General features: G+C 43.6%; 1 protein-coding gene across 4 annotated transcripts in view; it reads right to left on the bottom strand.

Annotated features, from left to right (window-relative positions):
• Positions 1 to 12,304, bottom strand: part of STAB1 (stabilin 1) — a 96,738-nt gene that overhangs the window by 55,832 nt on the left and 28,602 nt on the right. For all 4 annotated transcript variants that reach the window (XM_083726436.1, XM_083726437.1, XM_083726438.1 and 1 more), the window contains 8 exons: positions 12,004 to 12,162; positions 10,408 to 10,470; positions 9,887 to 9,988; positions 7,443 to 7,529; positions 6,242 to 6,353; positions 4,039 to 4,225; positions 2,533 to 2,626; positions 635 to 793 (listed from right to left, as the gene is read on the bottom strand). In XM_083726436.1, the coding sequence (XP_083582562.1) occupies positions 635 to 793; positions 2,533 to 2,626; positions 4,039 to 4,225; positions 6,242 to 6,353; positions 7,443 to 7,529; positions 9,887 to 9,988; positions 10,408 to 10,470; positions 12,004 to 12,162 (963 nt within the window). The remainder of the gene's footprint in view (positions 1 to 634; positions 794 to 2,532; positions 2,627 to 4,038; positions 4,226 to 6,241; positions 6,354 to 7,442; positions 7,530 to 9,886; positions 9,989 to 10,407; positions 10,471 to 12,003; positions 12,163 to 12,304) is intronic.

Below are 12,304 nucleotides of genomic sequence, written 5' to 3'. Positions count from 1 at the left end.
GTTTTGGACAGAGGGGAGGTTGTAGTCCCCGCCTGCCCCTCCAAACACTGGGGTATCCCGTTAAAGGGATCTGGGGGAAGTGGCCATATCTGCGTACCCAGGGGAGCCAAGCCCGAAGGCACTCCCCCAGACGGCGGTCCCAGCGGGGGTGACCCTATTTGATGTAAGTCTTAGGAACCCCCGCCTGGATTGACCACGCATCAGTTCCAGTGGGCGGGCTGGAAGTATTTCTATTGCCCCATGCCCAAGCCAAACCTCTTTCATCTGTATTCAATAAAGTTGTGGCCTGTTTTTACCCCAAACCCAGTGTTATTGGTCTCTTATTTATATGGGTTGGGGTATGGGAAGTCCGATGCCTTGTCCTGCAAGTCTTCTGAATGCAATGCAGTGCTGTATTCAGCACTGGGCAGGAGTCTCAGCTGGGGAGGTCTATACACATAGGTCTTTGTGGCTTGTAACTAAAGTGTGGATTTCAGAGGCTAGGCCAGAAGCACAGTCCCAAGAGCCTCTTAAATGTGTGATTATACCCCATCACATGTTAAAGTATGAAGGGCACTTATGTCATCTTCACAGTAAAATGTACCAGGTATCCACCAATATTTTTCAGCAAGACAGCAAAGGATGCCAACTACACCTGTCCAGGCCCAATGTAGATGCAGTCAGCATTGACGTGGCAGCCGCCTCTGGTTTCCATTGCACAGTTGTCTATAGCAATACAGTCCTTTCCATCCCCAGTCCAGCCCTTGTTACACTGGCAGGTTGCTGTTCCAGGGGCTGTACTGGTACACATGGCCTGATCAGAAATAGGAAAAGAATAAAGAAGGGATTACAACCATGTCTAGCAAAACAGAACAAGAGAAGGACATTTTCCCATCCAAGTAATTTTTTTAATTTTCCAAATTGCTTAGAAAGTCTTGATAGAAATAGAATTGCTTTGTTGCAAATCAGTTTACAGAGAGAAATGGCTTTGAAGTGTTGAGAGCATGCCATCATGTTAGCAATTAGCTGCCCAACTTAGGTCCAAACTACATGAGGTATTGGACGTTTCTTCAACCCCCTTTTGCTGCTAACAGAGCAGCAAGGAAGGCTGGGGGTTTGATTTGGATTGAACTGTGCTGTGGTGCTGGGGGAAGAGGTTCTGACATTCCCCCCTGTGTGACAAACCTTAGTCTAAATTGACTTCCTAAAGCTGCTATTAGCTGTGGAGCAGAAAATATACAGGCAAAATATGAGAGTGCCCTATTCCATCAAAAAGGAGCTCTGGTTCCTGACCTGTCTCCATTCTTGGCCATTGTCAAGAAACTCATCAACTTTAAGATGTGGAAAAAGAAAACTCTGCATCATGAGATATGCATTCCCTGTTTATGCTTTCAAAGAAATTTCAAATAAGACAGCACAGAACTTTCTTGAAAAGATTGGCTTCAGTTTGTCCAAGGTTCATGGTAACTGCTTTTGTCTCACTTCAAAGCTGTCACACTAAATTCACATCTAGTCTCTTCTTGCAGACCTCACCCACACTAGAGATTATTAAAAACAACACAGCGTCCTTCTGTATGCATCCTTTGGCAGTACAGTGGTACTTTGGGTTAAGAACTTAATTAGTTCTGGAGGTCGGTTCTTAACCTGAAACTGTTCTTAACCTGAAGCTACACTTTAGCTGATGGGGCCTCCCACTGCCGCCGCGCTGCTGCTGCACGATTTCTGTTCTCATCCTGAAGCAAAGTTCTTAACCCAAAGTAATATTTCTGGGTTAGCGGAGTCTGTAACCTGAAGCGTATGTAACCCGAGGTACCACTGTAGTATGCAAAAATGCTCTAGAAGTAACAGAAATAGGACCAAACTACCCATAAAGATCAGTTATATTTAACCTTTTCCTTCCATTTTTATTTCTACAAAAAGCAGCCACAGGAGGCTGCTAGAACAGGCTGCTGCTTAACCCTTCCTTGAGCTGTTTTTTCTTCCCAAAATTGCTCCCTGCAAAAGAGCAAAAGATACAGGGCCTTGGATATTTTCAATTGCAGGGCAAAAAGTATCCTGGGGGGGGGGTGCAATTTCAAACAGGAAAATAACCAAATGAGAAATGGTTAGGCTTCTCTCCCCACCTTCCCAACCAATCACTACCAGTATTTTGTTCAGGTTTTCTGTTAAAATAATAAGTCAAGGCAAATGGGTATGAAATATTGTTTGCCCCTTTGGTCCACACTAAAAAACATTGAAACATATGTTTTTTACTCAGTTTCCTATCACTTGTACATTTAAAAATAAGACAAAGATATTCAAGACACGTAAGGTTTTCAAAACATTATGACCAAATCATTAACGTTCATGCCAACACTCTAAGGATAGCATCATTTCAATCCTATGACTTCATTGATAGCCAGTTTGAATGAAAGCCAGGAAAAACCCTGATCCTTGGCTCTAGGCGCTAGTGATTTATTCTAAAGCATCTTTCTCAGGGTACACTCTTCAGAAGAAGCAGACTAAAGATGAACAAAAATTAGTCAATCAGTACAAAAAGCTTTACCAACATACGTTTTTTGAACATCCTCCCCGTTCTGGCTTACTGCAGACATCAATAGGCTCACAAGAAAACCCATCCCCTTCATATCCATCAAGACAGACACACCTTGGAAATAAGCAAAGGCAACTGTTAAATCACAAAGCAGGAACGTCTATTGACATATTGTCATTCAGTTTAAGCAAATACTGTTCAAAGGAATGGTTGCAAACATCTACTTTCCTGTGTACTGTACTTAGGAAACAAACTCTAAATCCTGATCGTTTAAAAATACTTCTTTTATCCTCTTTCCCTAGCCTTAAAGTCATTAAAAAACTTGGGTGCTTTTCTCAGGCATGGGGAGGGCGAAGGCAAATAATATATCGGTTTGCATCACTTTGAATCTCTCTTCTCCAACTCTTTGGGAAATTGTTTTTCAAAGGGCAGAAGAAAATATAACTGATGATATTTTCTCTAGACTTGCTCAATAAGTGTTTAGGAGAGAAGACATGACTGGCAAGGCAGGGGGAGGTGGTGGAAGGAAAAGTGATACACATCTCCCACAATTCAAATTGGGGAAATGATGGGATGCTACGATTCTACACATGACTGTGGCCTGATGGGAAGTCTTGCTCCTAAGCTTCGCTTCTGTACATAATGCTGCACAAACCATTCTAATACTAAGACATTCACTCACCACCTTAGAATGTTCAGTTCACATTGAGTTCAGGAAAACATTGTACCTGACCCGTTCTTAATGCATAGTTGACCACATCTACGGATGAATACTATATCAATCACTAGTAAAAGTTTAATAAGGAGGTTTTCACGCCTGTCCAATTCTGTGTTCCCTTTCCCAGCCTTTAATCTATTGGTGATTAATGCCTATATGCAACCTTTGCTTTGTACTTGTGTTAACCAATCAGCAATAAGCACATACGTGGCAATGCTGTAATATTCAATAAAAGAGACTCTTTGAGACTTGCTCGAGAGGTGCCTCGCAGATGACGCTCGCTACCTGTCTGTCGTTATTTCAACCCAACAGGGAAGGGTTCTAATCCCTAGTCTAGCTGCCCATCCCTATAGAAGGAAGAAGCTACTGCCAAAGAAGATGAAGGAGAGTGGCAAAACAAACTAATGAACTGTGCTGGAGATACTAGACAATTTGAAACCCTAGAAAGAAAAAGGACATTGTTTTTCTTTCTTTTCCTTTTTTAAAAAGGGAAAATGTTCAAGGCATAATTAGCAAGCTTTGTGTATTGGCTTTTACATTGGTTGAACTTTTAAAGGTCACTTGTAATAACATGCATAAGGTTTTAAAATTGGATAGTTAAGAGTATAAGATTTTGTGGACGTGTGTAAGTACGTAAGTATAAAATAATGGAACCAGGAGGGGGAGTTGGAGGAAAGTCAATTAAGATGTATGATTTTGATTGTGATGTGTGTGTTTTTGGTTTTTTGTTATTATAAAATAAATGGTATCAATAATAATAATAATAATAATGCCCGAAGAAACAGGCTACATCAGTGAAGAGGCATACCTTACAGTATCGTTCCGGATGCAGACTGCATTCAAATGGCAATTCAGAGGGGCATCGTTGGAAGAAGCACACTTCTGAGAGCTCCTGTCACAAAACTCCCCGCTGTAGCCAGCTTTACATGACCCAGGCTGACACACGCCCTTGCTTCCAGGTCTGTTATCACAAACTCCATGGACACAGCCACAATCTGCCAGACAGAGAGAGAATAAGTTCAGCTGCTAAACCACCATGACAACTTTTACTTTTGTATTTCCACCACATACTTTCTTAAATAACTGTAAATTCTGTCAAGCCACTTTGGTCACCACAAGGAGATGTCTAGATACTGCAGTATCAAGGCTGAGCCACTGGAGTCAAGGAACATATGGGAACACACCAAGGAAGAGTTGGCTGCTCAGGTGCAAATCTATCCCAAACAGGAAGTCTTTTATAGCTTTTCCTATCCAGAATGGCTTACTGGCACAGTCCAAGTGGGCACCACTCTATGATTCTATGGCCAGTTGGGAGTCTGAAAATACTTGACTGACAGGAAGGTGTTCCAAGTGAAGTTCTGGCAGCTTACCACACGGTGTTGCTACACACAGAACAGAAGCTACAGGAGTTCTATATTAGTAGCTCCCAAATTGTAGAATGTCTACAATGGCCACTTACCACCCTTCACAGTGAGTGGCGCTTGCTGCCTGACACAGTACCTCCTCTTCTTCCAAGTGTGCCACACCATCTTTGGTTGCCTCCCCTCCCCCAGCCACCGCAGAGGCTCAGGGATTCCTACCAAAACCCGTTTATTCACATGGGCCAATCCATGGCAGCCCCAGGGGGTATGGTGTGGCGAGCAGACCTGAGGGAGGCAGGATTCCCTCAGGTCCGCCCACCATCTACTTAGCCCAGCTGACAAATCGTCCGGGGGCATCACCCACTCTTTCCCTCCCTGCATTAATAGTCTATTACTGCTCTAACCATTTTCTTTTCAGCTAGGAGGGCTTTGCTGTGGTCTTTTGACAGTTGCTGTATTCGAGGCCGAATACAGGTTTTGCCTTCCCCATAGCAGTAGTCACAACTTTGGCGGTTTAGGCCTTGGGCGGAATCCTATAGTCTTTCATCCCGTCAGGGTGTGGTGAAGTGGTGACTCACACACCCCATTTGCTGCAGCATCAATAACAGGGTACCCCGTTAGAGGGGTCTGGAGGAAAGTCTGTGTCCAAAGAGCCAGTTGCGTATGGCTAGCAGGGTCACAGAGCTTCCCTCAAAACAAAAAAAATTCCTTCCAGTAGCACCTTAAAGACCAACTAAGTTAGTTCTTGGTATGAAGAAGTGTGCATGCACACGAAAGCTCATACCAAGAACTAACTTAGTTGGTCTTTAAGGTGCTACTGGAAGGAATTTTTTTTGTTTTGACTATGGCAGACCAACACGGCTACCTATCTGTAACTAGAGCTTCCCTCAGTATTTGGGAGCCATTCACGTAAACCCGTGTTTTGCGACGGATCCACCCCCAAATAAACCCTGTGATGCCTCAGTCCCCAGCAGGGAAGCTGATACACACCCAATACCCATGACAAGGCTTCCTACATATGAAATCAATAAAATTGCGGCAATTTTTAAATCCTGGACAGTTGTATCCATTCATTTACTACTCAGTAGTCAGGCGCACTAGGTGGGGGGACTCTGCAGCTGGGCACCCAAGTACGGAATACTGGAAACTGCCTTACACAGACTCAGACCATTGGTCCACACTCTCTGCTATCTGCTCTCAAGTTTCATGAGGTCACTCATTGCAAGAAAGTTAAAGACTCCCCAAGTTAAAGGTTACGGCTTCTAGGTAGGCGAGAGAGGCCTCAGAACTCTCAGTTTAGCACTGGCTGTATCAGAACATGCCAGCAAGAAACTGGATTCCTCCTCTCACTGGCACCTTCGGATCTCCATGTCCAAGAGAGCCCTGAGGATATCTGGCTGCTTTCAGAATGTTCCAAACGCCCCCCCCCCCCAAAAAAAACAACAACAACACCCCACCCTTTGCATCCCTATGTAGAAATATATTACAGAACTCTAACATCAGTGTATCTAAAAACTGTCCTTTTGACACTATTCTAGTGCTGTTCTCAAGGGGAAAAGTCCTGATCACGATCCCCAGCCTTGATTTACCCTGCCTGAGGTTTCCCGTCACCCATCAGGGTTGCTTTCCTGCAGATTCAGAGTCACAGACCTTCATCACAGTTCTCTCCATGCTTGTTTGGGTTTGAACAAATGTGGCAGGCAATTCCTTTGAAATTCTCATGGCAGTGGCACTGGCCATTCCCACGAATCCCATCGCTGCACTGGAGAGAAAAAAATGGATTTCAGTGTGCTAAATGGGATATGATGTTGCAAGACAAAACACTGAACATTGTAACTGTAGGGTACTATGCAACGGTTTAGGAGCTGGGAAATCCTCTTGGAAACTATAGGCACGTCAGCCTCATCTGCACAATACATTTGCAGCTGTGTCGTAACACTTTAAGCAGTTGCAGCTTTCCCCAAAGAATCCTAGGAACTGTGATCTGCTAAGGGTACTGTGAGTTGTTGGGAGATCCCTAATTCCCTAATAGGGGGGGCAGAGTCATTTAATAATCAATACCTCTCCCCAGGGAGCTCTGAGAATCATAGCTCTATGAGGGGAATAGGGGTCGCCTAACACAGTGTTTCCCAACCTTGTGCCTCCAGATGTTTTTGGCCTACAACTCCCATCATCCCTAGCTAGCAAGACCAGTGGTCAGGGATGATGGGAGTTGTAGGCCAAAAACATCTGGAGGCACAAGGTTGGGAAACACTGGCCTAACAGCACACTTAACAAACTACAACTCCCAGGACTCTTTGCAGGAAGCTCTGATTGTTTAGTTGAAGTCTTTTCAATGTTGGTGGAATACCCTCCTGAGTGAGATGGGCGTGTTTCTGCCACTAACTTTCAGGAGGCATTTGAAAACATTCTTGTTCACACTTTATTTATAGCTTTGGTTTCTTTTGGAATTTCCTGATGTTACTAGGTTAACACCTGGATCAAAATGGATTACAAAGGGGCATAGCTCAAACACATGTCCCGTCAGATAAGTTAGCTGAAGACTGAGAGCCAGCGTGGTATAGTGGTTCAGAGTGGTAGACTCACGTCTCCGCTCCTCCACATGCAGCTGCTGGGTGACCTTGGGCCAGTCACACTTCTCTGAAGTCTCTCAGCCCCACTCACCTCACAGAGTGTTTGTTGTGGGGGAGGAAGGGAAAGGAGAATGTTAGCCGCTTTGAGACTCCTTCGGGTAGTGATAAAGCGGGATATCAAATCCAAACTCTCTTCTTCTACTCTACAGTAGTAAGGGATCTGATGACAACTTAATAACCAATCTTCCCAATAACCCAGGAGATTCTTTGCTACTTACAGTTCCTTTGCCATAGCACGGATTGGTAAATCCACTAGGACATGGGGTGCAGGAAGAACCAAAGAACCCTTTGCAGCATCCAGGTACCTAGCAAGACATTAATTACATCACTTGAACAATGTTCAAGTTCACTTACACTCATCAGCCCTGATGATTAAACAGACTGCACACATTTGATAGCAGTTTCAACTTCTAACCCAGGGGTAGGCAACCTAAGGCCCATGGGCCGGATGTGGCCCAATCGCCTTCTCAATCCAGCCTGCGGACAGTGTGTTTTTACAGCATGTTTTTTTTTTTTTTACATGAGTAGAATGTGTGTTTTTATTTAAAATGCATCTCTGGGTTATTTGTGGGGCATAGGAATTCATTCATATTTTTTTTCAAAATATAGTCCGGCCCACCACAGCTGAAAAAGGTTGCAGACCCCTGTTCTAACATCTTGCTTCATTTTAATTCCAGGGAACTACAGGACACTGCTTTGCTGGCTGCTTCCAAACAATTGGTTCAGCAAGTACTTATCTTGATTTATTTGCAGGGAGGTTGGATGGCGTTGGCTATTTAATGAACATTCATTCCGATTTGTTTGTGGGAAAGTTAGTTGATGTTGATCATCACCACCACCATCATTTTATTTGTATGCCACCTTCCCATAGTTAAAACCATGCTCAAGGCACCTTACAGCATGAAAAGAATTACACCAGGCTTCCTCAGCCTCGGCCCTCCAGATGTTTTTGGCCTACAACTCCCATGATCCCTAGCTAGCAGGACCAGTGGTCAGGGATGGTGGGAATTGTAGTCTCAAAACATCTGGAAGGCCGAGTTTGAGGACGCCTGATTTACATAATTACAAATGTAACAAAAGTAATCCTAAACAATAAATAAAACATATCAAAAACACAACCAAATTTGAACAATTTGCACATCTAAAAATAAAGATTTTTTAAAATTGCATTAAAGCAAGTGGGATGTGGAATGCTGTCCCCAGGGAGGTTCACTTGGCACCTTTGTTATGTATCTTTAGGTGCTGGGCAAAAAACATTCCTCTTCTCCCAGGCCTTTGGCTAAATGAACAATCTGTGTGGCCTTTTACACTGTTGTGTGGGGGTTATTGTTTCTTATTATGGTATGTATTTTTGTGTTTTTATTTTGTAAACTGCCCTGTGATCTTCGGACAAAGGGTGGTATAGAAATTTCATAAATCATAATACTTAATAATACCCCACACTTTCCAGTCAACTTCCCCATTACAGTGGTGCCTCGCAAGACAAAATTAATCCATTCTGCGAGTCTCTTCGTCTTGCGTTTTTTTCATCTTGCGAAGCACGGCTATTAGCGGCTTAGTGGCTTTTAACGGCTTAGCGGCTTTAAGAAAAAGGAAACAAACTCGCAAGAACTCACAAGACGTTTCGTCTTGCGAAGCAAGCCCATAGGGAAATTCGTCTTGCGGAACGACTCAAAAAACGGAAAACTCTTTCGTCTTGCGCGTTTTTCGTTTTGCGAGGCATTCGTCTTGCAAGGTACCACTGTACTGTCCTTATTGCAAGCTTTTGGTGAAGAGGGCTTCCTGTGTAACACTTCCCAACCAACTGTAACTGCACAACATCAATTTGCCAGTGAATCCCACTCAAAAATAGCAACCATTTGGAAATTGTGAAAAGGGACGTGCACAAGCTTGGACTGTCCAGTGCCCTTTCCCCTATTCTTCACCCCTTCCTAAGGAAGATCTTCGCCATATATTCCATAAAAGAACTGACTCTCCTCATGAGAGAGACAGAGAGAGATTGGTCTTTGTTCATTTGTTTGTTTATTGTCTTAATAAAGAGGCCTGTGTTCCCTGCCAAATGGCCGTATAAATGATGAAGGGGATTCTTTGTCCAGGCCTCACCAGGGAACTGATGCCGTTTGCCACTGGGAGCACAAGCAAGCAAGAAAACTTTGCCTCCAGTGCCCACAAAACCAGCCTCTGGAACTCTGTGGGTCGACAGGCATAACAACATCTCTGGCAACTTTTTGAAAATATTTCATAGAAAAGAGGAGGCCTTCCTCAGACATGGCAACTCTCTTTTCCTATGGCTTTTCTGCTATGAACTCATCACTGTCCAGTGGGCCTGCTAGAAATGTGTTGCACAACAGCACCTTACCTTCTAATAACAAACCCATTCTCCACAATGGAACCAGCCATGCACAAGGAGGTGCCTTGGGGTGCGCCCAGGTTTCACAGAACCACAAAAGAAGTATTTAGCAGGGGAAACAACCCCAGACGCAGGAAAACCCGAAACAACCCAGTGAGGACTGAGCATACCCAGCAAGCACAGAATGCTGGTTGACTGCTGCGGTGTGAAAAGGAAAACCAGGAATATCCTAGATGAGAGCATGGCTGGCTCACAAAATCATGAACAGGAGCAAATCACACTGCAACAATTAGTTCTGTGCCTTATACTTACCACCACAGTTTGGTTGCAGTTTCTTTTGCAACCCTTCTTCATAATGTTCAAGCCTAATGGGTCATGAATGTACACACACTCCCCTGGAAAGATCCCCTCGGCCTTTGGAAATGAAACAGATTGTGAGTACAAAGAGCACTTTTCACACATGTTTGATGTATATCCATCATGTCGTGCTAGCCAGAGGAAGTTCACTGGGGGGAAGTCAAGGTGAACTGGACCGTCAGCATGTCTGTCAGGAAAAGGCAGGAAAACCACTTCCTCTCTTGACAGTCAATATAGATCATGCCCTCTGAGATAGCTCTCTGGTTCACCTCATGATAAGGAAGAACAATGAAGATACAGCAGAAACCGTGTCACAAACAAGTTTCTTTGGTTAAAAGCCAGAACGTCACATGGTATTTTCCTACTTTAGAAAGAGAAAGGAAGTAAAACACAATTCTGTAAGCAGCTTTTAATAAGCTTTGTTTCGTGAGGACCAAAACCCACTATAACCATAAACAAAACTAAGAATTGTTTACCATAACTGTGCTTTCAGGTGGGCAGACACTGGTATTAAGGGCAGCACAGTCCACACAAGATCCCTGAAACAGAAATCAAGAGTAGGAATCCTTACTGCATGAAAAAAGTTTACTGTGCTGTCAAACACACACCTGAGTTCATAAACGGCTCAGGACCACAGTACTTCAAGGACAGCCTCTCCCCATATGGACCTACCCGGACCCTGCAATCATAACTGGAGGCCCTTCTTCATGTGCCTCCTTCATGAGAGGTCCAGAGGGTGGCAACACGAGGATGGGCCTTTTCTGAAGTGGTCTCTGTTTGTGGAACACTCTCCCCAGGGTGGTTCTCCAACACCTTCCTTATACACCTTTAAGTGCCAGGCCAAAACATTCCTCTTCAACCAGGCTTTGGGCTGATTAACATACCATATCTTTTTAAATGTTTGTGGGATCAGGGGTGGTGGTGGTGATGGTTATTGCTTTGTGGGATGGGGGTGGTATTGTTCTTGTTTTTATTATGTACTTTGCGTTTTTATCTTGAATAAACCTGTGTGAACCGCCCTGGGATTTTTGGATGAAGGGCGGTATACAAATTTGATACAAATAAATGTCACCACAGATAGTGGAAGGAGGAGATATAATACTATTATTACTGTTGTTTATTAAATTTAGATATCACCCTGGAGGTTTACAATTTGAAAATACAAACATGTGTGACATGGTAACAAACAAAAATGATAAAAAAGAAAGCCGCATACACAGTTTAAAAGGGCATACATTGTTTAATTAGCCAAAGGTTTGGGAGGAGAAGAATGTTTTTGCCTGGTGTGTGTGCACACCGCTAATACCAAAATGTTTTAAGCAAAAGATGTATTTACTAACAAATTGTACCCAGTATATTGACTGAGCAGTAACAATAGCAGCAATGAAGGCAGACCAGTCACCTACTAAGAATATACCCCATGTGTGATACACATTTTCTCTGTGCTGCTTGGTAGCAAACATCTCAAAAAGTCTCCTCTCCCTGTGGAAGTCATTTACAAAGCCAGGAGAGAGCTCTTCCAATGGACTTAATTTTAAAACAAACAAATAAAATGCAGCTTGAAGCCCCTCTTAAAGTATCTGCTTCTGCAGCTGTCGCAACTACCGTAAGGAGCAATGTAAAGTCCGTGCCTAGAAGCCCTGTCTGCTTCTCCATCTAGGCAACAGGAAGCAGATGTTCCGAGCGCATGATGAAACATCATCATCAGACCCGTTGGCAGAGGCTGTGTCAACAGGAAGGGCCAGCTCTCAAAGGAATCGCAAGGGGATGGCCTCTGAAAAGCCAAACTGCTTTCTGAGTCAGAAATATTGTGGGTTATAATGTGGAAGATTAAAACCACAGACACAACCAAAAATTTGACTCTCGAGTTAAAATGAGGAACACGCTAAGGAAAACCGCTGAACTTTGCAGGAAAGCTGTACTGAGATGATTGTAGGGGTTGTACTGGCCACAAGCAAGCATCTTGCACTGGGGGGGCCATGATGGAAAATGAAATTCACATGGCAAAAATACGCAGTCTTTTCCCATCAGCCCAGAATAAAGACAAAGTCTAGATAGACTTGACTACTTACCGCTACAACTTTATAATCCTTTTCGTTGCATCTATGCGGCAGAATGGGGATGATTGATGGAGGAATGAAGATGCCATCTAAGGTATGAATGATACCATTTGATGCCAAAATATTCCTTGTGTTTAAGGCAACCTCAGAGTCACCTAACAGAATTCTCCCCTGTGTAAAAAGAAACAATTTGGAAGTTAATGGCCAAAACAGAGCTGTGCAAAGCAGATAGGTCAGTAAACTGGTCTCTGCTTACACTCCACACATTTAACCTTCAAAGGATCCTGGGAAGTGCAATACACCCCTTAAAGGT

The sequence above is a fragment of the Podarcis gaigeae genome, assembly GCF_964106915.1.
Source record: "Podarcis gaigeae genome assembly, chromosome: 2".
Classification (NCBI taxonomy): domain Eukaryota; kingdom Metazoa; phylum Chordata; class Lepidosauria; order Squamata; family Lacertidae; genus Podarcis; species Podarcis gaigeae.
The sequence above is the reverse complement of the archived record's forward strand: the minus strand, read 5'-3'. Positions and strand labels throughout refer to the sequence as shown.